General features: G+C 43.0%; 2 protein-coding genes across 12 annotated transcripts in view; one reads left to right on the forward strand and one right to left on the reverse strand.

The window, feature by feature from the left end:
• TRIM24 (tripartite motif containing 24) overlaps positions 1–8,242 on the forward strand; it is a 138,121-nt gene extending 129,879 nt beyond the window's left edge. For 5 of the 6 annotated variants that reach the window (XM_073322713.1, XM_073322728.1, XM_073322719.1 and 2 more), the window contains 2 exons: positions 2,696–2,845; positions 7,478–8,242. In XM_073322713.1, the coding sequence (XP_073178814.1) occupies positions 2,696–2,845; positions 7,478–7,687 (360 nt within the window). In that variant the 3' untranslated portion in view covers positions 7,688–8,242. Of the gene's footprint in view, positions 1–2,695; positions 2,846–7,477 lie in introns of those variants that run through there. The other variant, XR_012156085.1, reaches the window with a different exon arrangement.
• SVOPL (SVOP like) overlaps positions 1–27,940 on the reverse strand; it is a 72,765-nt gene that overhangs the window by 28,454 nt on the left and 16,371 nt on the right. For 5 of the 6 annotated variants that reach the window (XR_012156088.1, XR_012156089.1, XR_012156086.1 and 2 more), the window contains 9 exons: positions 27,784–27,909; positions 25,885–26,013; positions 23,735–23,808; positions 21,064–21,266; positions 19,075–19,186; positions 17,356–17,437; positions 16,058–16,147; positions 14,783–14,896; positions 12,107–12,525 (listed from right to left, as the gene is read on the reverse strand). Coding sequence is in view for 1 of the 6 variants with exons in the window: in XM_073322774.1 (XP_073178875.1) it covers positions 12,514–12,525; positions 14,783–14,896; positions 16,058–16,147; positions 17,356–17,437; positions 19,075–19,186; positions 21,064–21,266; positions 23,735–23,808; positions 25,885–26,013; positions 27,784–27,909 (942 nt within the window). In the remaining 5 variants the exon portion in view is untranslated. Of the gene's footprint in view, positions 1–11,908; positions 12,526–14,782; positions 14,897–16,057; positions 16,148–17,355; positions 17,438–19,074; positions 19,187–21,063; positions 21,267–23,734; positions 23,809–25,884; positions 26,014–27,783; positions 27,910–27,940 lie in introns of those variants that run through there. The other variant, XM_073322774.1, reaches the window with a different exon arrangement.

Consider the following 27,940-nt stretch of genomic DNA (forward strand, 5'->3'; position numbering starts at 1 on the left):
AAACCCAGGGTTGTGAGTTCAATCCTTGAGGGGTCCATTTAGGGATCTGGGGCTTGGTCCTGCTTTGAGCAGGGGGTTGGACTAGATGACCTCCTGAGATCCCTTCCAACCCTGATATTCTATGATTCTATGACATAACTATCGCCTTGTGGGAAGGTGGAGTACCTACACCAATAGGAGAAGCTCTCCCATCAGCATAGGTAAAGTCTTCACTAAACGCTATAGCTGCACCGTTGTAAGTATAGTTGAGCCTTAAGAGAAGTCTCTCTTTCTGTAATGTCAGTAGTACAAGCACATACTTTAACTCCACAACTTGGACTACATCTTAAAATTCTTCACAGATCTGCCTAGATTGTTGGTGGATGGGGAGAAAAGAATGGCTTCTGGTTCATAAATAAGAATCTGGAATGTGAAATAAATTAGCTGTTCTAATTGTTGCATCTAATTGCAGAGAGAGAAAAATTACACACAGATTAAAGAAAAAATTTTTAAAGACCGAATTTTATCCACATCTCCTGCTGACATGCAAGTCAGGATTCGCTCATTGTTTGTGCATAGGAGCCAGGCAGGAGCATACAAAATTACATCTTTTAAAATTTGCACCTTCATGCCTTAAGTACCCTCTATCTTCTTTTTAAAGTGTCAGATGTTTTATTAAACACACACAGGAAGCTGCTAATCTGATAATTTATTTCAGTTTGACAAAGGAAATGCATCTTTGGAACACTTCATGTTGCTGTAAGGCAAGTTAATTTTTTTTAAAGTGAAGTTACATGAACCACTTTTTCATCTAGTCAAATATTGTGCTGTATTTCCTCTGTTCTAAAACTGCAGCTATCTGCGGTTCATCTATGGTGCCTATTGCTATTATAGCTAAGCACTGATGTATCCGTAAAATGGCAGATCTAAGTGAAAGGAAACTTACCCTTTTATTGTGGCGATATTGAAACAGTGACTCATTTTTGGAGTTAAATTTCTGATTTTGTTTAAAATCAATATTTAAAAAGGAGGAGATGAAGAGATGCATAAAGATGTAAAATATTACTGAGTACTTCTACTGTAGAACACTGAGGTTTAAATCCCTTTGAAAAATAGTTTTGAAAACTCATTTTTTTTAAACAAAAATGTGCCCTGCATACATGGCAGTAGCTATACGATACATTACATTTCTTTATTTTTGAGAGCCTCAGCTGCATTTTGCCCACTGATTTCACTCCAGACTGCTTCTAACATTCCAACGCTTTGAGCTGCTTTCTATCAGTTACTGTATTAAAAAATAAAAAACCTCTGCCTCAAAAATATTTGCTCTTCCTCCTGAGGCAGAGTCCTTACACTACTCAACCTAGATCAGTCACAGGTTTTTAGGTCCAATATCTTGTGAACCATCAGAATTTGAAATACAGGTTCTATTCTATTGGATAGCAGGGAAATCACCCCACGCACCTTGAGTGCACTTTAGTTCTTGCCTGAGCAGGTTGTCAGATACAGGAGTTCAAAACCATGACATGAGTTTCAGAAAAGCTATCTTAAATTTGTAAATCTCCTGTACAGTTGGACCCCATATATTAAGACAGTTGTCCCCAAACTGTGGGGCGCATCCCACTGGGGGGCACAGAGGAACATTCGGGGGTGCGCACTGGCGGGGCCTGGGACAGCCCCCATGGGGGGTGGGGAAAGAGCCTCACTCTCCCCCATTTCCACTCCTCCCTGAGTCCAGCTCCCCCCTGCTCTACCATCAGCCCAGCTCTGCCCTCATTCCCACTCCACCTCTAGCCCCAGGTCCTCCCCCAGCCCCAGCTCTGCCTCCAGCCCAAGCTTCTCTGCTGAGCCAACTGTGCAGTAATGGAGGGGACGCAGACAGATTCCATCACTGGCAAGGGCTGCGGGAGAGCAGGAAAGTTTGGGCACCACTGTATTATGACGACAGCCTGGCTGCACAGGTGAAAGGATTGAAGTAATAGTTTAAATCATTTATTGGTACTAATATATATAGATCGGTAGATAGCTGTTTATACCTCAAATGCATCTTTAACTAGTCTTGCCATTTTCATTTAATGTAGTATGGAGAACACTTAGGGCATGTCTATACTACAAAATTAAATAGACTTAAGTTAGCTTGCCCCACAGCAACCATAGTAATGACATCCGTTCTTTGTGTCCATACTATGCTTCTTCTGTTGGCGGTGCACGGCCTCGCCAGGAGCACTTGCACCAATGCAAGCGAGGCATTGTGGGGTGCGGAAGGGCTGTGAAAGGCAGCAACAGGCAATGTAAGCAATGCCGTGTCTACACAGACACTGCGTCGACCTAAGTGCTACAGCTCTTGAGGTGGAGTTATTAGGTCAACATAGCACGCAAGTTAAATCAGTGGGAGAAAAATTGTAGTATAGACACTTACACAGGTATTTCGACGTGAGCTGTCTTATGTCGACCTAATGTCTGTAGTGCAGACCAGGCCTTAGCGGTGTAGAAATAAATCCAAATAGATCCTTTATCTTATCATAAAGGTAAGCAGAGTTGTGTCTCGCTACTCACAGGGAGCCAGGCTCAAGGAAGAAGGCATTATGTTTACATCTTAAAACTATACTTCAAGAGTTAAACTGAATAGTATTTTGCCTAGAAATGATGATTAAAAGTGTGTGTGTGTCTGTGTGAGAGAGAGATCTGATTGAATTGATGATTTTTTTTCTTTTAGGTGCCTGAATACTACAAAATAATAAAGAAGCCTATGGACTTGTCAACAATCAAAAAAAGACTGCAAGTGAACCATCCACTGTATATGAAACCTGAAGATTTTGTGGCTGATTTCAGACTGATTTTCCAAAATTGTGCTGAGTTTAATGAGGTCAGAAAAGTAAAACCGTATAGTTTTACAAGCTTATATATTTCCAAGAAAGCAGAATTTGTGGCAGGTGGTAGAATTTCTTGATGCAAATGACATGACATGACATAACTTTGTGAATTAATCTTGCTTTGGTTATAAGACCTATTCAATGAAGTTATAGATTTCACTTGAAATTACTTTTGTATTAGATTAGTATGTAGTAGAGACAGTTCCATAGAAGGAAGAAGGGAAAGAAGGCAGTAGCAAACAGTTTGGTTTAATTGTTATTACACCAGGATTAAATATGCATTAATTCTTCTTTGAGTAGATACAAATGTGTATTCTAAGTAGGTGTATGCGTGCCCCACGCTCCAGAGCCTTTTGCCTAGCAGTACCTGTAGAGGGATGGCATTCATGCCTCGGGCCTGTCACTCCTCCCCTGGATATATGTGGAGGTGGCACCCCAAGCCCCCCCAGTTCCTTCTTACTGCCCATTTGCTGGAGTTGGAGCTCTATGCAGTTATTGCTTCACAACCTCACGAGTTTATATCTTAGTCTAGTTTGTTGTATATATCTATCCTCCCTGCTTTGTCTCAAAATGGCTTGCTTGCAGCTCTGGTCCTTCAAGACACCTACTTCTATGTGGCTATTCTACCGAGTCACAGGAAGTATCTTTGCTTCATGGTAAGAGACTGCCACTTTCAATACGTGATTCTCCCATTCGGCCTCTCTTCTGCTGCGCCCCCGAGTCTTCACCAAATGCATGGTAGTAGTCATGGCATATCTGAAGAGGAAAGAAATCCATATCTTTCCTTACCTTGATGACTGGTTGCTGCAGGCTCCAGAGGGGAGGTTCTTGCCCACATTGATACCATACTACACTTCCTTGACTGTTTGGGACTTTGGCCCCCACTCAGCAAATAGTGTTCACTGGGGCCCTGTTAGATTCCATGAGGTCAAGGGTGTTTCTGATGACCAGTCACTTCCAGATGATTCCACAGCTGTGCCTCAGCTTGCAATCACAGCTGTCCGACAGTCCATGTGTGCCTGAGCCTATTGGACCACATGGGAACAGGGAACTTGTACCACTACCAACAGCACCTAGGTGGTCCATCTTGCCCGGTTACGCCTTTGTCTTCTTCAGATGTAGTTCAGGATGGTTTACAGCCCTACCCTGTATTCTCTAGACAGGTTGATTCACCTTCATTCATCAGTCCTGGAGTCCTTGCACTGGTGTGAGTCACCATTGAATATGTGCCAATGGGTCCCCTTCACTCGGCCCTCTCCCACCAAATCAGTGGTTACCACCACATCCCTTCTGTTTTGGGGAGCACATCTGCACTCGCTGGAGGTGCAGGGTCTGTGGTCGGAACAGGAGACCTTGCTTCATATCAGTGTGGAGCTTCAGGCCATCCACAACACGTTGTGCCTTCTGGGACTGAATCAGGCATTCAGTGGTTCACATACTCACAGATAATATTACTGTGATGTACTATGTGAACAAATAAGGGGGGAGCCCACAACAGAGCACTCTGCCTGGAGGCAATCAACCTGTGACAGGTCTGTATCAGATGATACCACCCCAATAGCTGTCCACTTACCAGGGGTCCAGAACCATCTCATGGATCATCTCACTGGGTTTTCTCCCTGAGCCACGAGTGGTCCCTGAAGACTGAAATCTCATTTCATCTGCCTGTCCAAGGAAAATTGTTTTTCTCCAATGCCATGGTGATGAGATTTCTGAAAGAACTACTCCACCTGCATCCTCTGGTCACAGAGCTGGTCCCCTTGTGGGAATCTGAACATGGTTTTAGTGGGTCTAATGGGGCCGCCATGTAAGCCCCTTGCTTCCTGCCTCCTGTCCCAGAAAACTGCATTCTTGATAGCCATTACCTGTGCCAGAAGGGGTGTAAGTTGCAGGCCCTGATGGCTGGTCCTCCTTAAACGCAGTTTTCCGGGGACAAGATTATGCTTTGGCCACATCTAAAGTTTTGTATCCAAATTGGTCTCAGTTTCACTTGAACCAGGCAGTGTATTTGCCTGTATTTTTCCCCAAGCTGCATTCCTCCCCCGAGGAGCAATGCCTCCATATACTAGATGTTAGATGCTGTCTAGCCTTTTATCTGAACAAGATGAACAGTTTTGTGCTTCGCCTTGCCCTGTTTGTATCATATGCAGACCATATGAAGGGTCAAGCGGTCTCTGTTATCCATGTCTAGATGGATAACCTCTCACTTCAATACTGCATACGAAATAGCATCAGTTACGTGTCCTCAGCAGATATGGGCACATTTGACGAGAGCACAGGCAACTTTGGTGGTGTTCCTCAATGACATTTCCATATTGGACATTTGTCGGGTGGTCACAAGGTTGTCTGTGTATACTTTGACAGATCATTAGGCAATCATTGCTTCTTCCAGAGCAGACACTAATGTCAGAAGAGCAGTCCTGCAGTCCTTGCTCAGGTGGACGCTAAGTCCTCGCCCCAGATGGGGTTCGCTCGTTATCTGCTTGGAATACGTGTCTGCATCTACTGAAAGAAGACTAAACAAGTACTTACTGTAACTCTGGTCCTTCTAGATAGGATGCAAACGTGTGTACCACAATCCACCCACCATCCCCTCAGCATCAATCTTCCCCTAGCATTCTGTGCAAAAGAACTGAGGGGACATGGGGTTTTGTCGCCTCATATAGCCAAGGGAGGGGCTACAGGCATGAAGCGTGAGCGCCACTGCTCTACGGCTACTGCTTGGCAAAAGTCTTTGGCTCCAGCATGTGCACAAACCTACTTGGAATACACATCTGCATCACATCTCAAAGTGCAGTTACAGTTAGTAACCATTTATTCTATGGAAATGGATAGGAGCAGATTTTAATATGGCTTCTTCTGTTGGGTGAAAGGCACAATCCACACCAGTTACTTAAGCTTAATTAGTTGAAAACTTTAACAACTTTTTAGGACACTGTATTACCACCTTAACTAAGTATAGAGCATAAGTAAAGCAGATCAGAGTAGGATACAGTCCTGGGGCACTGGTAGTCTGTTTCTGTTCTCATCAGAGCCATTCTGGTCCAGTCTGGTAGGGGTCCTGCATTGCTCCACATGTCCTTTATACCTTGTACAGGTATACAGGACACTGATTATTTAAAATTCCTTATCTGTCAACATTCTATTCTAAACATTTTCATATACACACCATCGTAACTCTAGTACATCTTTTACTTATCCTTCAAAAACTCTAATTGATATCTCTTGTCTTTTTAACCATTGCTACCGTCCTTCTTACTCAATCTAGCTGTCTTTTCATTGCTTTTGTATGTCTTATTCTTATCTTCATCTTGTGACCTTGAACTTCGCTAGTTCTGTCTAGTTAATATCCATCCTCCCTAGTCCAAGATCTTCACCTGGCTAGTAAATCTCACACCTTGTCTGAAGAAAAGGAGAACTTGTTGCACCTTAAAGACTTTTTATTTGAGCTGTAGTTCACGAAAGCTTATGCTCAAATAAATTGGTTAGTCTCTAAGGTGCCACAAGTTCTCCTTTTCTTTTTGCAAATACAGACTAACACGGCTGTTACTCTGAAACCACACACCTTGTCTGGTTTACTTTGCCCTGTTATCTACACGAACCAAGAATCCACTGGAGATAAGAGACAAACCAGCTTTCTGATTTTTACAACCTTTAAAGTTGTTTTAGCAGAGTTTTGAGAGCTGTCATCTTGACAGATACAGAAAAATTCCCTTTTACATATACCATTATTATGCACGCTTATTTAACAGTTATATATTTCTTTACATCTCTCTCTCTCTCTCTGCCTTTTGCCTCCTATCTGCAGAATAATATCCTTTCCACTGCCCTTCCTCCCTTCCCTGACCTCTCAATGAGTAGTGAGCCTTTCATTCCCCACCCACCTTGTCCTGCCCTTCAGTCAACCTCTTAAGTACACAGTGGCTTCTGACTGCCATGCCAAGAACTCCTTGGCCACTGCTGGCTTTGTTAGCCATCTGCTGATTCCTCATTTGAAGTGAGGGGTGGAACCCTGGGGAAGAGATAAATGTCCCAGATAGGGCAGGAAGGAGGCACACCTGACTAGAACTGGCTTTAGCTATTAGCCTCTGCTTAAACCAGGAAACTGGCCAGGGCTGCTGATGTGAAACACCATGGGGCTGGTTAGTGTCCTAAGGTATAATCATCCATGTCAGTAACATTTTATATTCTGCTGTGTATATGAGAGAGGCGGAAAAATGGCAGCATAGCAGTCAAAGTATCTGGTACAAAATACTCTGTCGTCTTAGTGGCACAATTGACCCAACCCTTCCATTTCTGAAGTGGCTAAACCTTGTACCATGTATGATCTCTTAAGTAGGTTTTTCAGTGGAGATCTTAAACCAATGATCTTGTCTGTTCTTGAACATTAGATTTTATGTCCATTTTGTAAGAGACGGAATTAGCTGTGATGTCCTTGGCCAAAATTTCCCCTCGACCACTGATTTTTGCAGAGTTCTGTGTGCTGGTTGTTTGCCACCCATTTCCCAGAGATGTCTGTGTCTTATTGCTACTTGATTTTTGTAGTTTTCACTTTGAGATTCTTTGGGTGCTATAAGTGTCAAACTATTTTATGATACACTGATTATTGTAAACTCACCCAACAGCCTGATTCAGAAGTGGCTGATGCTGGCATGAAACTTGAAGCCTACTTTGAAGAACTCCTAAAGACCCTTTATCCAGAGAGAGAATTCCCTATACAACCCTACTGTCGGAGTGAGAGAGAGAATCCAGAATTTAGTGATGACTCTGATGATGATTTTGTACAGCCCCGGAAAAAACGCCTCAAAGGAGAGGAGCGCCAGTTGCTTAAATGAATGAGTCGCATGTACTGGAATGAATTTTTTAAAACTAAACAAATATTTATCGACTGTCAGTTGTCAAGAGGAAAAGTCATGACCACTTTGACCTGTACATTTGTGGATGTTTACTAGACTTTATACCCTTCCCCCTCAAACAGAAATCTACCAGGGATCAAGGCATTTGGAGAGACTGTTCTCTGAAGTTCAGTCCTTACATCCTACATGTTGAACGTCATTCAAACGGCAGTCTGGAACAACAGCTGCTCAAATTCATTTAAAGAAAAGAATTTGTACAGAATTAAACTTTAAAATGTTACATGAATTCAATGTGTGACTTTCTCAGTTTCAAGAAAATGTAATATCACCAGACATTAATTTTACCAAAGGCATGTGGCTGGCCAGAATTTGAGTTTTGTACTGTACTTAACCCCAAGCCATGAAAGCACATGGTGTAATTTGTTGTCCTAGAATACTGACTGGTACAATGGAAGTGTAGTTGCCCCCCCAAAGAAGTTACTGGTGATTTAAAATGTAAAGGGGGGGCTGTATTAAAATATATTTAAAAAATCAGGGATTTGTTTGGGGTGTTTTTATAGGTGAGAAAGGTTGTTCCTCTCATCCCAGCAGTTGGATTTCTCTTGGTCACTATGCATTACTGCAATGAGATGCACTAAAATGTCTCTGAAATGTCCTCTAAACAAGATAAGACAGATTCAATGTACATGTGCTAATAGGAGTTAATGGCATAGTTGCAAGGAAGGAATAATTACTTGTACCTAGGGTTGTTTAGACAATTTATTGAACTTCTAAAAATGTCATCTTTGGAATACAGTTTTGGATTTCTCATTCCTTTCATAGAGGTGGTCATGGTGATCGCTCCTGGATGACTGAGTCATCACTATAGCAATACCTCTTCAAGTTGGAAAGCAGGAGACACTGTTGTTCAGCTCTCCTCCTTCACCCTGCTATTGACCTCACTAGCTCTCTTGTGGCAGTGTTTGTGAAATATGTCAACCCATGCTCCCTTCTCAAGTCGTTCTCTTTGATGCTCCACTGACCTAAGTACAATTTCCTTTCAAAGGCACCTGTCTGTGAGTGCTCCACAGACCAGTTAAAAGCCCTAATTCAGGTTGGTTTTATGTGGAAACTGAACTTCATAAGGGCAGCCGTAGCCAAACTATTCCCATTTGTGGGGCACTATGGTAGCTGTCTACACCGATACTGCAGGTAAGCAAACAGATAGATAGGTTGCTGCTCCAGTGTACATGATCGTTACCACAGGAGTTTAGAGGCTGGCCACAATCATTGATGACTACTTGGTGGCAGAGCTCTGGAGTGAGGGGAAGAAACCGACTGAAGGTGAGCATTATAGCCAGGTAAGTCGTCTTTGCCTTAGTAGAAGGGTGGCTGGTACTTCCCCTTTAGCTGTAGGTTACCTGCCATTTTTCATTATAAAATATTAGGAAGTTTGCAGCAGGGATGAAGCGAGAAGGAAAAAAGGCAGAGGCAGGGTCACCTCTGCTCTGGAATAAGAACCTTCTGCTGCTGCCAGCTGAGGTACCCTGGAGCCCCACTAGCAGTATGTATTCTATTGCTGGGGGTTCTAAACCCCCCTAATACGTAAGGGGAGTTGCTAAAAGTAAACAAACTATTTTAAAAAAATCTAGGAAATTACCTACAGAAAAACTGTCAAACATTTAGTTTAGGTTTTAGATTAACAGTTGCCTGGTTTTGTTACTTTATTTTGGTTCTCCAGAGTGGAGTGTAGGGCTGCTGCTGGTGGGTGCTGAGTTGAGTGAATTATCAATGATTTTAAATTTACAAGTATCAGGGGGCAGCTGTGTTAGTCTGTGTCCACCAAAACAACAAGGCGTCCAGTGGCACCTTAAAGACTAACGGATTTATTTGGGCATAAGCTTTCATGGGTAAAATACCCCACTTCTTCAGATGCATGGAGGTTTCATGACTGTATATCAGTCACCTCACCCTCCACTCCCATGTGATATAATGTGCAGAGGCATAGCCAGCTTGAAAATTGGTATGACCATGGAGGGCACAGGATGGATGGGAAGTGGGGAGGAAATTACTAATGTTCAAGGCCAGAAGAGACCATCTGGTCACCCCTCCAGTAGAACACAGGCCATAGAACTTCCTTAAATTAATTCCTAGAGCAGATCTTCCAGAGAAACAGCCAATGTTGATTTAAAAATGGTCAGTGATGGTGAATCTCCTATGACGCTTGGTAGATTACCCACTGTTAAAAATGTACACCTTCTAGGCTCAATTTGTCTAGCTTCAACTTCCAGCTCTTAGTGTTACACCTTTCTCTGCTAGGCTGAACAGTCCATTACTAGATGTGTTCCTCATGCAGAGACTGTAATCAAGTCATCCCTAAGTAAAATAGATATGACTTACAGTGAGTAAGTTCCATAAGTCTGTTTTTTTATCATTTGCTTGACTCTTAAACCCCCTCCAATTATCAACATCCTTCTTGAATTGTAGGCACCAGACTTGGACACAGTATTCCAGCAGCGGTTGCACCAGTGCTAAGTATAGAGGTAAAATAACCTCTCTACTCCCCTGTTTATGGAGCCAGCTGCACACTAGCTCTTTGGGCTACAGTGTTGCACTGAGAGCTCATGGCCAAGCAACAGATTATCCATCCCCAACCCCAAATCATTTTCAGAGTCCATTTCCTAGGATTAAGTTCCCCATCATGTAAGTATGGCCTATGTTCTTTGTTCCTAGATGTATATACACTTAGGTGCAGCTGTATTGAAACAACTAGTGTTTGGAGCCAGGCCCCTGCCCCGTGGTTGCCGACACAACAAGCCTCGGGATAAAGACTATGTGAGCAGGCATAGACAACACTACAGGCCCAAAATAGAGAAGCTGGGCTGTGGGGATTAGAGGATAGACTGACCATGTCTGTTCTAAATACAACTGGGCATGTTTCATGTGCTTACTCCTGCTGGAGTTCTGTGGCAAAAAATTCTGCACTGGTATTTTAAAGTTCTGCAATTTTTTTGGTCAAAATGACACCCTATAATCCTGCCTATCAGCAACTCTGTCTGTAACATTACAGACCCACACAAATTCCCCAGGAGTAGAGTTTTAAGGAAATTCCTTTTCTCTACCCCATCCCCCCAGAGCCCAGCTGTGGCACGCCCACCTCAGACGCTGGCAGCACACGCCCCCTCCTGCCCAGAGGGAGAATCAACCTGTCTCCTGAGAATTGCAGCTGCAGGAAACCCTGCAGCTCCCAGCCCCTCTAGTGGCCAGCATCCCATTTCTGTGGAGGAAAAGGAAATTCTGTGCAAAAAATATTAATTTCTGCCCAAATTCTCCATAGGCAGTGGCATAATTAAGGCAAGGAGTGCTTCCCTCATATGATGCATTAGCTCAAGATTGTATTCCCATAGTGGGGCAAGTATCCACTAGCAAGGTAACAGTAGCTTACTCATCTCCAACACTTCCTAACTGTCTGTGTCTCAGTGTGGAGAGGAGACTGAGGTGAAGTGAGGCAGTAGCCCCTTGATAAATGCTACATTTTACGCCCATACACACTAATGATTAAAAAAATTCTAAATGATTGCGGTTACACTGACTGTGTCCATGAGCCTCGTTCTATCCCAGCCTGTGACAGCCAAGGGAAGCTTTAGTTTTCACATTAATGAAATGCAGGTATTTTGAAAAAGATGAATGATTTTGGAATGTTTAAAAACCACTATAGTTTTCAGACTTCCAGCATACAAACCCACCACCGCTATGCAGCCACTGCTCCCTCTGTGGGCCTGATCGGGAAAGCTGCCCCCTTCACCCAGGTTTTGACTCCGCTGTATTGAACCCTGTTTTGTATCTGCTGTTTTAATTGAGCTCTGTACAACTTCCAGTCTTACAGAAATATCCATTAGTGGAAGTTATATTTAAAAAAAGAGGGGAGGGAGCCCTAGTGTTCTGCCAGGGTCCCTGATTGCTGAGGGGAGAAACAGAAGCTGGCACGTGTCCAATGGAAAAATTCCAGCCAGCTCTAAACATTGAGGTAAATGTAAGGGCCAGAGCAATCACCCGAAAGCCCCATTGTGAGGGCAAGGTGAAACTTGCTTTTACAGGTCAGTCCCAGTGATGGGAGTATTTGGTCCTTGAGGAAGGAATGCTGTACTTGATTAGTATGTACATGCTGTAAGCCAGGTTGCTGTGGCAAAAACCATGTTCCACTCATGAAGGAAAAACACCCTCCCCCTTTTTCCAGCTGTAAAGTAAATACGCCAACTTGCCCAACACCAGGTACTCCAAGATGGGCCTAGGACCTATGTATTTTAGTGGCCATCTTGTGGCATAGGACCAATACTAAGCCCAGGGGGGAATCCAATCTAAGTTACGCAACTTCAGCTACATAATGTAGCTGAAGTCGACGTACTTGGATCGACTTACCGTGGTGAGTCGACTGCTGCTGCTCCCCCATCGACTCTGCCGGCGCCTCTCACAGAGCTGGAGTACAGGAGTCAGCAGGAGAGCACTCGGGGGTGATTTATTGCGTCTAGACTAGACACGATAAATCGATTGCTGCCCGCCGATCCGGTGGGTAGTGTAGAGACTTCATCTTGTTCCAGGGGCTGGGGAGAGATCTATTTATTGAATCACAGGAAAGACCGCGCGCACAACAGTTTTTCCAAATGCATCCTGTAGCTTGTGTGCTCTTCAACTGTGATTATTTATGCATCCTCTTTCCAGAAATGGCATCAAGAAGCAATCAACATAAAGCAGCTCAACTGCAACTGAGAAACTATTCAAAGGGTTCCTTTTTCTCGCACATACGAGGCAACTTTGAGTGTCTTCATTCATTTCGTTTGCTAAAAAAGGGAAAGATACAAAAGGATAAAAATTTCAGAGTCAAATTGAAAGAACAGGGGCTTATGGACCAGGAGCAGGTTCCACTCTCAGATACAAATGTGTATTATTGTGTGTCCAAAAATCCTGCCTTGTATTTGCAAGACCCATACACTATTCTAAGATTGCTCTAAGATTAGAATCTGATGCAAGGCTGGATATTTTCAGCCTGTGTCTCTTTCAAATAACATTGAGCAGACTTCTAAAATTACTTTTGAAATATAGTTGCCTACAAAGCAGATTTGGAAGGCATAATGTAGACATTGCCACCTTGGCTCTTAGCCTTAAATGTCACTGTGTTAAAGAATACAGACAGCATTTTATATGGCCTCCTATCCCTACTATTAGAGAGCAAGGGGCAATACATTCATTAGTCTAGAATCTGCAGGCATGCATAACTTTATGAACAGAATTAATCCCATTGATGTTAATAGGATGTTATCAAGTATGCAAAGTTACACATTTGCATAAGCATTGGCATCATCCCTGCTGAAAATAAAGCCTGTGGCCCTAATCTGGTTAACTTTTGTGCACAAGTAACTTTGCATGCTTGATTATTTCTATTAACCTCCATGGGACTAATCCTATGTGAAAAGTATAACTGGTAGCAAAATCAGGGCCATAGACCTTGTCTGCAAAAAGGATGATGTCTATTGAAACTTCAGCTGTGATATTAGCTCACAAGAATGCAGCCCATTTATCTAGGTCATGTCAATTATAGATGGATCAAAGCTTTTCTCTTACATGTAATGCGATTTATTGGAGTGGTCTTGTTTGATTATTGCAATATTAACCATTTGAGGGTTTAAATAGTGTGTGAGTCTTCAGCACAGGGCTGCCTTTTACCCACAGAGGCAGAGTAATTAAACAACCTTAAGTCCTTCTCTGAAACTGGTTTTTTTAGGAAGGTGGTGGCATTATGCTAAGAGGTATGGTGACAGTGCTCTGGCAGCCTAGCTATGCCAATAGAGCTATAATGGCAAAGTATTTGTAGTAAGACAAGGGCTTAGTTAGATCAGTCCAACCTGTGTGTGTAAAGACACTTATTTTGGTTTACTTGTGGCACTGTAGAGACTAACAAATTTATTTGAGCATAAACTTTTGTGAGCTACAGCTCACTTCATCGGATGCATGCAGTGGAAAATACAGGGGGGAGATTTATATACACCGAGAACATGAAACAATGGGTGTTTGTTACCATACACACTGTAATGATGAGGTAAGGTGAGCTATTACCAGCAGGAGAGCGGGGAAAACCTTTTGTAGTGATAATCAAGGTGGGCCATTTCCAGCAGTTGACAAGTTTTTTTGTTGATATATATCTATTCAGGGGACACCATCATAGGGCCTAATCACATCAGCCACACTATCAGAGGCTCGTTCACCTGCACATCTACCAATGTGACATATGCCATCATGTGCCAGCAATGCCCCTCTGCCATGTACATTGGCCAGACCAGATAGTCTCTACATAAAAGAATAAATAGACACAAATCAAACGTAAAGAATTATAACATTCAAAAACCGGTCGGAGAACCCTTCAATCTCTTTGGTCACTCGATTACAGACCTAAATGGGGCAATTCTTCAACAAAATAAACTTCAAAAACAAACAGACTCTAACGAGAGACTGCTGAATTGGAATTAATTTGCAAACTGGACACAATTAACTTAGGCTTGAATAAAGACTGGGAGTGGATGTGTCATTACACAAAGTAAAACTATTTCCCCATGTTCTCCCTCCCTCACTCCCCCCACCCCCCCAGTTCCTCAGACGTTCTTGTCAACTGCTGGAAATGGCCCACCTTGATTATCCCTACAAAAGGTTTTCCCCCCCTCTCCTGCTGGTAATCGCTCACCTTACCTGATCACTCTCCTTACAGTGTGTATGGTAACACCCATTGTTTCATGTTCTCTGTGTGTATAAATCCCCCTACTGTATTTTCCACTGCATGCATCGGAATAAGTGAGCCGTAGCTCACAAAAGCTTATGCTCAAATAAATTTGTTAGTCTCTAAGGTGCCACAAGTACTCCTTTTCTTTTTGCGGATACAGATGAACACGGCTGCCACTCTGAAACCTGTTATTTTGGTTTGTGGGCTTTTTATGGAGCTGGGAGAGGATAATGATTTTAGGAGCCTCTAAACTGATTTAGTTAAATCAGTATCATTTTCTCATGGGGACAAAGCTGTAGCTGTGTCAGAAATGAGATATTACAAACCTGGAGCGCTCTTCCTTTGGTCTCTATGGGCAGAGTGAAGGCAGAGATGGCACACACCACACACACGCCTGAGAAAAGGCACAAGGCCCCAAGGAAGGAAGCATTCATGAGAACCTACAAACAAACAATTCAAGCATCAGCTCCATGCTGCAGTACAAGATTGTGGTCAGGGGGCATGGTAGGAATCAAGATGTGAAATGGATAAGAGACTAAAGGATTCAATAATAGCCAAGAAAACAAGCTGTTCTAACAGCTTCCGCAAAGTGTGTAACACACGCTAACCAGTTACGTTCTGTACAGAGAGCTTTACACAGGGCAGGAGCAGCTTGCCAGCCCAGGAACATGAGCCACAGGCTACTCAAGAATTCCCAAAAAGCTACACCATACCTTTTGCATATTCTTTTTTATGTAACTGATACTTTTATACAGCTTTAAATGGCACAATCCACGCACCCGTAGTGAAACCCCACACTAGGAAGTTTGACGAATGTGGTGCTGCGTGAGGCTGAAATGTGGGATAGCGAAAAGTGCCTCAAGGAGCTGCCTTGTTACCATGACAATTTACCCTGCAGAGGACTCATTTTATCAGCATTGCTGTGGTAAGCACTGCATGGAGGGGCCACAGCTGGGGAATGAGAGCAGTTGAGGTCAGGCTCAAGGGGAGGTTCAGGGGGCAGGGTTGGGACCTGTGCCTCCCTAGCCTCAGGAGGGCTGTCCAAGTTAACCACCAAGAGCTGTTGTCAACTCCCAGGCCGGCCTCATGCTCCACCCTCCGGTTGTGGCCTGAGTAGCCGCAGCAGCAGCTCCAGCTCCCGAGTCCTCCTGCTGCTACTACATTATAAATAAGATAAACTTTTAATAGCTATTAAATTATACACTGGGGAGGGGAGATGTAACCATTTTCTGACTTGTGTCTCATCTGTCAAAAAAGTCAAGAACCACCATGGATGCGGGTCTTTTTGGCAATGACCACATAACTAATCCTAGTATCCCACATAAATATCAAAGACCCAATGTCTTGGCAAAAACAAAGGTCAGTATGTACACGTGTATGCATGCACCTATGAGCTTTCAGGAGATCTGTGGGTGCATCTGAGGGCAACGCTGGGCATAGAGTTTACCAAAAACCAAAACGGTGCCCATAAAAACAAAGGCCAGTGCTGAAAGCTCTTCCAAGGTAGCTGAAGAAATACCATCCTAGGGCTTTTTTTTTCCATTCCCCATCACTGACAACCCCCACCTCATACCAGGCTGATAACAGGAAAAGCATCTTACTTGTGCTATAAATGGTGCCACCATAGCTCCAATCCGACATAGTGAACCACTTGTCCCCATCCCCAGAGCTCGCATTGTGGTAGGGTAAACCTGTAACAGGACAAAGAGGGTTTAATTCAATACCAGAAAGAACTATGGCATGCCACTGGTTCCTGGCGGCTCACTGCACAAGAAAGGACAGCTGTAGGGGGAGATTTTCAAAGGGCAGTAAGGCTCCCAAATCTCTCTTCCATATTGAATCAGTTTGTGTTAGTCAAATGGTTCTCAACACATGGCCCATGGGCCACTTGCAGCCCAATCAGCACACAGCTGCAGCCCATGTGACATCCTCAGGGCCATAGAGGTACTGTTGCGGCTCACAATGGTAAATAGGTTGAGAACCACTGCGTTAGTCCAATCAAAGCTGGAGCGGACACTGAACGAATCCCTCAGCCTTAGAGGTGGTTGCTTAAGGTCAGGGTTACAGAACCGTGATAGGGTGATACAGGGTACGCTTGCATGGCCACGCTCCATGTCTGATGGACAGAGACAAGTAGTGTCCAGGGCTTTCAATCCTTAGGCAAGCCCTAAATTCACTTATGTATTAGACAAAAAAGTGATCTAAAAAGAACCTCCAAGACTCACTGTGAATTATGCTTTTTGCCACTCCTAGGCCCTGTTTCAGCAAAGCACATAAGCATAAAGGGGTGGGACTGTGTAGTTTATTATCTGTTAGAAATATGGTTGTGGAAGGACTCAGAGCGGTATCATTCTCACTAAGCCACTTCAAGAGAAGGATTCCCCAACTGCTTTCCTTCTTCGAGGGGAGCAGTCTCAAGAAGCATTTTCCAGGCACTGGGTGGGCTTCATTGTCCCTTTTTATTAAACGGTCTCAGGTTAGTGGTTTCTGACACATCCATAGCCAATAATGGACTTCCGCAATTCTAGACCACCAAAAGATTAATATATCTATGCACTGCAGGTGCATTCTTGTAAGCACGCTTATGATATACTAAATTATTATTACAGAGATAGTAAAGCAGACTCATAGACAATCATATAGTTACAATAACTTTGCCACAGACAACTAGCATGGGAAAATTCCTGAGAATAGGCAACTGTGCTGTTATTCATTTAATACACTCCATAAGAACAGCCATACACTGTCAGACCAAAGGTCCATCTAGCCCAGGATCCTGTCTTCTGACAGTGGCCAATGCCAGGTGCTTCAGAGGGAATGAACAAAAATGGTAATTCCCTTCGCCCATTCCCAGCTTCTGGCAAGAGCAGCTTAATGAGGACCTTTCAGAAGGACCTACCTCTGCTGTGTAAATGTAGATGGTGTTGAAGTTTGCTGCTACCAAGGCACGCAGCATGAAGAGAAAACCGATCAGACCCGTACTAGGGAGAAAGGGGTGGAGAATATGGCACTAGCATCAGAGAACACTTGTTAAAACACAGACAAAGCAAGTGGTTACTCACTGCACTAAGGAACTTCCCTCCAAAATAAGAATATAATAAAAGACACAAGTAAAATGTAATAATGACAAATGTAACCTTTATCCATTCAATTGACAAGGAAAGGTTGATGATTCACACTGAGGGACTTTCTTCTTGAGGAAATGCTTGGAAAATGGACTGACCAAGCTTTCAAGCCAAGGGAGAGATGACATCTATATTCATTATAGCACGTCAGGTTGCATCTGTTAGAGTTAAGACTGGGTTCTAACTTGCTGTCTTATCCCTCTTTCTCAGTTGCTTATTAACTCTCACAAAGTCTATGCTTGGACTCAGCCCAAAGGTGAAGACTGAGCATAATTGTTTCAGGTATTTGGCCACTGGAAAAAGCCCTTTATTCCAATCAGAATTTTGCATTCAAGTAACTATTGCATAGATTTGGCTAGAAACTTTGACTTTGGCTTGATTTCTAAATTTCCCTGCCATGTATGCAACAAGCCAAGTTTGAAGAAAATTATACTAGTCAGGGGTGCTGGAACAATTTGTACAGTGGGGTGCTGAGAGCCACTGAACCAAACTGTGAACCGTGGATATGATGGAAACCACTTCAAGCCAGGGGGTGCAGCATCACTGGTTCCAGCACCTATGATACTAAATTTTTAAATTTCCCATCTCAAACATGAACATACAATTTTCCTATGCTGTTTTTCAGGCACCAGTAAAGCAGACCATTAGCAACTGTGCTTCATGGCCGTCCCTCACAGCTGAAAGGTCAGTTTAATGGAACCTTTAAGCTGAAGGGTCATTTCAGAGCCCGAGCTGCAGTCCTGGTCCACTTCAAAAAAACTGACAAGCTCTGCCAGCTTCACGGGAGGAACCTGTAAGTCCCTTCAGCTCAGTCTTTATTTAGTGAATATAGTCAAACCTTGCTAATTCATCCTGATTACGAGACCCACCCCCGCCCCATGGATTATTAGTCTAAGGGGATGTCTACAAGGCAAAGAAAAACGCGCAGCTGGCCTGTGCCAGCCAACTTGGGCTCATGGACTCGGCCTGGACCCTGAGCTCTGGGACCCTCCCACTTCCCAGGGTCCTAGAGCCTGGACTTCAGCCCAAGCCTGGAAGTCTACACAGCGATGAAACAGCCCCATAGCCCAAGTCGGCTGGCTCAGGCCAGCCATAGGTTTTCTGTTCTCCGTAGAGACCTACCCTAACTTGGTAAATGAGCAAACAAACAATGCAAAAAATTATGGGCACTGTACCACACAATGTACTTTGTTTCCTTATCTTGATGTGTGGTTTAGCTATAATTATTTATCGCACTCCATAGCATGCTAGGACACGTCCTGTCGTATATTTTGTGAAATCCCCGTAGTCTCAGCAATACAAGACCTCACTACAGCTTCTGCTATTACATTTTTTTGCTGGGAAGTGACAGGAAACTGCAGGAGATTTTTTTTGAGAGAGAGAGAATTATCAGGACTGCTGATTAGCAAACTGAGAATTTAAGAGGTCCTGCCCTCTGCCTATGGTATTACAAACCACCACGACAGTACTAGCATACTAATCTAATACGCTACCTTGTAGTGCAGATATTAAGGAAGAGGAAAAATAGTGCAGTGCATCCCATTGTTATAGACAGGCTCAGCCGTCTTCCTAGGAAATTGATGCCTAGAATGTTTAAGGGATTTACTGGAAAACAGAACAAAACATAAATGTCAAACTTCAGAGTTAGATGATCTAATTATGTCTCAGCCCCTATTTAGCGGTCATTTCCTGACACTACAAACCAGGAATTCCATCCCACCATGCCCAGTAGAAAAGATTTCACCCTCCATTACCCAAACACTATGATCTTCCTCTTACTTATTTTTCCTTTTTCTTTTTTTTTTTAATGTCTGGAGTTTCTGAACCGGCCTCACTTGAGACACTTTAGTTCCCGCTATAGACACACTACTATTGTGTCACGACTCCAGTAATGTCTCACTAGCATTATAGCCTTGATCACTTCTTAGTACCAGCAAGATGCTGGGAGGAAGGGTGAGGTCATGTGGTTAAGCACAGCACTTGAACTCTAGACAGCTGGGTTCTATCCCCAACTCTCCCAAAGACTTCCCGTACGAGTTGGGCAAGTCACCCAGAGCTCCAGGATGCTAAGCAATGTGGCTCCAGCCCAGCAGAACACTGAAGCACATGGTTAACTTCTAGCTTAAGTATGTGTTTATGCCCTTTGTTGGACTGAGGTCAGAGAGTTTGGCACCTTACAGGATCAAACTTTTAATCTCCTTTTATCTCATTGCCCTAGATGTAAATGGGGATAAAGCTTACCTCACAGGGGAGCCATGAAGCTAAATCCAGTAATGTTTTACCAAGTACTTTGAGCACCTTAGATGGAAGGTGCTATGGAAACATGTTATCACATGACACTTTTACCACCTAATACTGAAGTAGAGGAGATATACCAAGAAACATGGTGATTTGTGTTGCTCTGGATGCATTGTGTACTTTCTGCTGTATTCCATTCTAACCTACTCTGAGCAGGTCTCTGCTGCACAGTACAGGATGATGGCACTGAAATAATACCCTTTCTAAGCTAAAGCACACCTTTGCTGCATTCTGTTGCCTACATATCAGTGACTGATTGCAATTCTTGCTAGCATTTCCAAAAGTCACTGTTGTCTGAAAGTTTGCCTTCAAGCCAGTCCTGGCTCTCTCGTAACTTAGAACCTGAACTTCGGAAGCATTTGGGTGCTTAGCCTCCACTGATTTCAGTGCAAGATAGGCACCTAAGTATCTTTGAGGATCTGGACTTTACTGTTCAGGTAGTTTCCTATGGTCATTTTAAAAAAAGAAATTCATTATGTATCCCCTGCATAGGGGCTATTCGGCTTTGCCAGTTAAATTTTCACAACTGTCCTTAAAGATAAATTAGTCATGTAGGGTGAAATTCCTCCCTTTGACACCAGCACAAAGCATATGCAGCTACAGCAGAACCTCAGAGTTATGAGCACTAGAGTTACAAACTGACCGGTCAACCACACACCTCATTTGGAACCGGAAGTATGCAATCAGGCAGCAGAGACCCTCCCTTCCCTCCCCCTTCACCTCCTCACCCCAAAAAAAGCAAATACAGTATAATACTGTAATAAATGTAAACTACGAAAAAAATAAAGGGAAAGTTTAAAAAAATGACTTGACTAGGTAAGGAAACTGTTTCTGGGTTTGTTTCATTTAAATTAAGATGGTTAAAAGCAGCATTTTTCTTCTGCACAGTAAAGTTTCAAAGCTGTATTAAGTCAATGGTCAGTTGTCAACTTTTGAAAGAACCACTATAACATTCTGTTCAGATTTACAAACAACCTCCATTCCCAGGGTGTTTGTAACTCTGAGGTTCTACTGTAAATCCCACTGAAGTAGTGCATTGCCCTTGGCTGGCTCTGTGCACAGGGTGATTTTCACCTATAGCTTATATATTGTTTTGAGCACGGGCATGTAAAACTGCCGAGTTAAACACTTTGCATAACACATTAAATAGCCACAGAAAGACAACTTGGAGATGTTTCTGTTACATGCAATCTCTCCAATTGTGCTGATGATCATGATCCGGTAATCTGAAGGGGCAAATAAGCGACAGTGACATGGGCTGTGGCTTTCCTCTGAATCATTCCCCAACTCCTTCGCTGCTGCTGTCTGCAAACTACAGACCATGTCCCGCTCCAGTAACTCAGCACTGGCCAGGATGACGCCATAATAAGCAAAAGATATTCCAAGCCTGGGGGAAAGAAAACCAATGTTGACAAGGAGAAAATAATCAGATTCATGGAACCACAGAGGAATAAAACTCAGCAGATATTAAATGCCCAAGTACAATTACAAAGCAAAACAGGTAAACAACACTTAACTTTTGGAAATCTTAAGTCCAGAGAAACCCCAGTAGTTATTTGTGCAACCAGCAGCAAACTGGTTGTCACGAATGTGTTACACAATGGCAGCTACCATATAAGTACTCCTCTTTATTAAAAGAAAAAGCCCAGTTCTTAACTGGACTGTTATTATTAATTTGTAGTATGGTAGCACCTAGAAGTCCCTGTCATGGACCAGGACCCCATTATGCTGTACAAACAGGGATGAAAAGACGGTCCCTGTCCAAAGGAGCTTACAGTCCAAATATCGCTGATCTCTGTGTGTGTCAGTTTTCCCATCCATAAAATGGGTATAAATCTATCTCACAGAGGGTTAAATTCACCTTGGTACAGAAAGCCAGCATAAGGTCAATGTTTCACTTACACCCTGTTTTGAGGACTTAAGAAGTAGAATTTAAGAAATACATAGGCTTTTGTTCAGACTTTCTGCATAGGGGTGAAATTATCACCACGGAATATGAGCTTATTCCATGTTAAAGCCGCAGAATAAAATACTACTCAGCTTGAGGAAGTGTGGCAGCATTGGGCCCACGGTGTTCTTAAAATTTGTTGATGCAGGGCTCTATATACTGTAGTTTACAAGCTTTCATTTAAAATGTAAAGCCAAGATCCTGATCCCTTGTGACCATTAAAATTCCCATTATAATTTTCATATGAACAGGAAGATTAGCCCTGAAGCCCTGGCCAAATGCCAGTCTGTATAATTACATTCTGTCTCTCCCTGCCATTTCAGTTAAAGATAATTTTTCCCCACATGTATTGTGAAGTATTGCTGTGCACTGCTAAACAGCTGCCATGTTCTATACCAGAGGTGGGTGCATGGTGGGTGGAAATTATCACTGTATGTTTCTTACCTACCTTATACTATTTTCCAAATGTTTGAGACCCATTGATGAAAGGAGCAATGGTATTATTTACAGGCTGGGGCAGTGGGCCCTAAAAATGTGTAGCAATGCATGTTTGTGCCAGGAAATTTTTCAAACATTCACTCCTGGTGGAACCTGCCCATTGAATATTTAAAACAAATCCCTGATGCTTCTTTTACCAAATCCTAGGACCATCAGAGCTTCATTCCCCATTCTGTGCAGTGACTTTTAAAATCAATTTTAGGCACCGTCTGATGGGGGAAGCTCATATATTGTCATAGCTGTCTGTCAAGAGCAGAGTATTAATGACGGCAGCCTTGTTGCAACATCATCACCTAATTCGGCATGTCCCTCATCATAAACAGGCTAAGAAGTGGATTTTCATTCCCTTTCCCCTCCCCCCCCCGGCAATTGAAGAAGCGAGCCTCAGAATTACAAGCTATCAAATTATTTGAGCATAAGCTTTCGTGAGCTACAGCTCACTTCATCGGATGCATACTGTGGAAAATACAGAAGATGTTTGTTGTATTTGTTGTATTTTCCACAGTATGCATCCGATGAAATGAGCTGTAGCTCACGAAAGCTTATGCTCAGATAAATTGGTTAGTCTCTAAGGTGCCACAAGTACTCCTTTTCTTTTTGCGAATACAGACTAACATGGCTGTTACTCTGAAAGCTATCAAAAGACCTGCATACTGAATGCAGGGAGAATGCTAAGTACACAGAGGATGGGAAAGTAAATCTATGGAGCCTATAAGCTGATTTATAACCGTAGAAAAACTGTATTTTACAAAAATAGAAAAATCATAAAAGATTCAGGGACCGATATACAAAGATTCTGGATCCCTGAGCTTCCACACACCCATTATCAGCACATTACAATTCTAGTCTGCAGTGGTGTCATAGCTGCATTGGTCCCAGGTGCTGAGAGAGAGAAGGTGGATGAGGTACTATCTTTTATTGGACTAACTCCTGTTGATTTGAACTACACAGAAGTTGGTCCAATAAAAGATATGACCTCACCCACCTTTTCTCATTATAATTCTAGACAATGGTGCCATTAAAATATAGATTGATCTACTTCAGGCCTACTTATGAGACTTCAGATGAGAGTCATCTTTTGTTCACGTTGAATTTTCCAAAGCCAGTGGAATCAGTAAGAGCTAACAACATTCTGTCTGAAACCTATTTCACTGGTACTCTGGCTGTGCTACCAAAGCAGCTGGTGGAGCACGGGTTCTCGTTTTGGGAAAGCCAGGGGTGAGAGAGCAATCTTAAAACCAATCCAGATGTTCCCCCCTATGACCGCTACACCGGATGTCTCTGTAGGTCACTCAGAGTCTGATCCAACTTGCTTTAGAGTCAATGGGAGACTTTCAATCAGGGTCCTACCCCCCTCATATGAAAGAATTACGTTAAAAACAATAACCAAAACCAAATAACATATTTACCATATGATCCATATTTGCAAAGTAGTTCGTAAGTATTTGGAGTCCAATAGGTCGCAGAATCTACCTCTTCTTTCCTGCATTTAATAGAAAACACAAGTTTGGAGAAGTATCTTGGCTCTCTCGACTAATTTTCTGGTGCTACCATGTATTTCTATACACTAATATGTTTGCTGAGCTGAAAGGCAGACATGTAACACACTGCAGCAGCACACAGATGAATCTGGAGATTAAAGAGCACCAAAAGGGAAAAGGTTGTAGAGAGAATGTGTGGGGATGTGGCCATGATCCTGTAAGTCCATGTGCAGCCCCACTGACTTCCACAGGGCTCTGAATGTTCCCAGGCTCTACTTGCGTGGAAAAATTTGCTGTATTATGGCCTAAGCTGGGAAAGGTGTTGGTTACTTATTTGTTTCTGGTTTGACTACTGCGGTCTGAATTGACCGCAGTTACCACTTGTATGTAACATTTTATGTTACAAGACATAAATGCCGTAATGAGAAACAGAGTCAGAAATTAGAGGCTGAATGCTTGCTTTTGTATTCTGCATCTAACCAGCTGTCAGACATTGGGCTAGCAGATATGAAAGTGAAGATATGTAGTAACATCTAGAGGATTGGTACATCTAAGGCAAGATTCTTGCTGCCATGAATGTGAAGAGAGTCAATTAATCATCACTTGTCCCAGGGGAGGGGGAAAGAGTTAACATGAATGTTTCGAGTTGATTTTTTTCTCTTTGTTTAACATGGCTGTGTGCATAACTTTAAATTTTAATAAAAACATCACAGAGCCAGTGAGATCTCTTTACAGAAATTCTACAGAGCGTATAGGGAAGGCCTTTCTTGTTTAATCCTAATGCCAATTCAATAGTACCACATTGCATGAGTTGCCAAGGCCAATGCTAAGTGCCTGTGGGATTAGATAAGCAGCAAACAGGTCTAGAAGAGGGACCCCTCCAAGCTGGGTGATGGTGTTGAAGATTCCCATGGTTCAGGTCTAAGTTCTTTCAATCTAACTGTGGCCTCTTGAGCCACTCACACCATGATGTTTCCTTTAATATTGATATGCAGGGCCTGAGCCATATTGTAACCAATAATGACTGCTCCAGTGCTCCCGCACCGTTAAGTGCTCCAGCTCCATTCCCCCACATCTGCCAGTGCCTGGGTGTTGCCGGTCATGACTAGTACATGCTTGCCTTGCAGTTCTATCTGGAAAGGAAGGAGCATAAGCCCAGTTTCCCACAGTTCATGATTCTTTTTCACTCTTGGTCTGTCTGTTCTCCCTGAGTCACTTGTATGTTTCTATGGGCCCCCATTTGAGGAGTTGGACTGCATACCTGAGGCAGCAAGCCATGCTTAACTCTGTCCAGCCATGGCACAGAGAGGGGAGGAGGAATCTTTGTAGCTCTTTATCTGGAAATGTGCCACCTGGAGAATTTCCACACTTGATACTAGTGTGCCCTGGAGCTGCATGAGGAATCTTACTGATACCTGGGTGCAGTTGTCAATCATTGAGTCAGGCCAACAAGGGGCAATTGTCTCATGTCAGAGATGAAGGCCTTGTCTTTGGCTGGGCTAGCATTACTCCGAGGTGCTTTGGTCTCTGACTCAGAACCAGATGGTTTTTCTTCATGTTCACCTACAAGCTATGCTCTTGCAGGCAGGTGATGGTTGTTTCTGTGTCCTGAAGGGCCATTTTCCTCAAAAAGGAGCTTGGATGAACAGATCTTCTAGAAAGGGAAAGACATGAATTTCCTGCACCCGGAGAGCTGTTGCCAGATCTCTCAGCAACTCGGAAAAGACTGCTTAGGGATCTCACCAGGTCAAAGAGGGTGCTCTCTACTGGAAGCCTTTTTTATGGTAGCAAAAGCAAACATTTCCCCAGCATTATGTTCATTTGAATGAGAAGAAGAATAGAATAAACAAGCCCAGTAAAATGAAAGGGCTAAGATTTCTCTCTTTTAAATAGACAAATGACAGCTTCTATCATGGCATTCAATATTCCTTTGGAATGATGCCTGATATAGTAGAAACGCATAGAGCATGAAAAGCTTAAGCAAGATAGCCCTGTCCCCTAGAATCCCAGTAATCCTGTGCCCCAGGAAATATCCAATCAACCATCAGCGTGATGAGAGAAGATATTTTAACTCTCACATTAACAGACTCCACCAAGATCCCTTCTGGCATTACTGAGCGGTTCATCTTGGCTATCTTCTCCAGTGTTTCAACGGCGGCTTTGTTATTTCCAGTAGATACATTGTACCGAGCAGACTCTGGAATGAACTGCAAATACAGGTTGGTTAGGAAGAGCTTTAACCGCTTTGAGCAGCAAGACAGAGCTTTGGTTAAGTGCCAGGAGACAGTGCACAGACCCAACAGTTATTGGATTTCCCCCTTCTTTTTGCTGTTTCCCATCTGCATGGTTCAGTTTTCCAATCCACTGAGAATGCACATTCATAAATATTAAGCCAGACCCTCAGCTGGCGTAAATTGGTGTCACTCCATCGACTGCAGTGGAGCTATGCTGATTGACCCAACCTGAGGCTCTGGTCCAGTCTATAAACAGTGCTAGATAAGTGTTCTGAACAACAGCAATTCCTTGCACATATTCAGTGAGTTCTCAGAGAACTAACAGAACTACTGATCTCCGTTCTACAGCCATTCTGGGACAGCCAATCAATAAAAAGAAAATGGCTTTTTTAAAACTGTGGGGAAACCAAACCAAAACAGTGAAACAAAAATAATAATTAAACAAAACCTAACTTGAATCTGACATTGTAACCTGAGACTAACAACATACCTCTCCCTCTTAATAAAAGCGTCCCAGACTTAAAAGAGATTTTGGGTTCATTTCAAGGGATGGACAAAACTGGGGGACATTAGTTTAACTGGAGTGTTTCACTCATCCCTCGTATTGATCACAAAATAAGTAGAACTGAATGAATATTACAGAAAGCGGTGCTTGAATTTTTAAAGGCATTTGCTTGGCCATGCTTGTGCCTCTCATTTTGTTATTTCCATGAACAAATCATGCAGCATAGTTTTACTAGCAGAGATGTTCAGAGAAGTCAAATTTCAAGACATGGGTATTTACAGAGATCCTAGTTTATATTTGCAAGCATACGTATTTATCTCAGTCCATGTCGACACTGCAATCGAAGGTGTGACTGCAGCTTGGACAGGCATAATATAGGCCTAAATATAGCAGTGAAGATATAGGAGCACAGGCTTCAGCATGGGTTTGGAATGTGAATCCATATTCCAGGGGACCAGGCAGTTTTGTACTTCACTGCTATTTTTAGCTGTACTAAATACATTAAAACTAGAGCAATGATGTCTCCCCAAGCTGCAAATCACATTTTTGCCTGCGGTGTAGACATACTCTCAGACATGCTTGGGCACTCATCCAATCAGGGAATGGATTTTATCGTCTATGTGATTTATCTGACCAATCACAGCTAACCAACATAGCTCAAATTGCGATATTCACAGAGACTTGTTTACATCAGTCCAGAGAAAGAAAATATGCTCTCCCCTTAATAAATAAGACGACATTGCAACCTGTTAAAAGGCTAACTTTGTTGGGTACATTGTTTGTTGTGAATTATTCACTTAGTTCTACAAAATGTAAAGAGTTACGAGGATGGGGTATATACATGGATGACAGCAACAAATTCCTAAATTTGCCAGCTTCTACGTAATCTAATCCAATCTCATCTCATCTACGTTTGCATGCCCTTCCCTCCCCCACCACCACAATATGAGAACACAGTGTATGGATCCAGAACACTGATGCCCTAGTCTTGGGATGCTGCTATGAAGGAACAGCAAATCTGTAGAAAGAGGCTGTCTCCTGCAGGTCCCTGCGTGCTGGTGGCTGGTGTGGGCTCTTCAAAGTTTGTCTCCATGAGAGGGCTGCTGTGGGTTACGGTGAAAGCAGGACCACAGGGGCAGGCTATCAGGTCCTGCTGTCTCTATCAGCTGATGGCAAAATATACCTAGAGATTCCAGACCTAGTGTGTTCTTTTGGGTGGGAGGGAGTGTTCTTCTCACCTTAAATGCCAGGATGAGAATGATGCCTGGAACAGAGGAGATTCTGATCAGCCAGCGCCAGCCTATGGTCGGGTTAATCACTGATGCCAATCCAATAATTAATAAGGAGCCTGCCAACCAAAAGACCTTTCAAATGGAAAGTGAGAGGTTACAATAA

Source organism: Lepidochelys kempii, chromosome 1, assembly GCF_965140265.1.
Source record: "Lepidochelys kempii isolate rLepKem1 chromosome 1, rLepKem1.hap2, whole genome shotgun sequence".
In the NCBI taxonomy this organism is placed as follows: Eukaryota; Metazoa; Chordata; order Testudines; family Cheloniidae; genus Lepidochelys; species Lepidochelys kempii.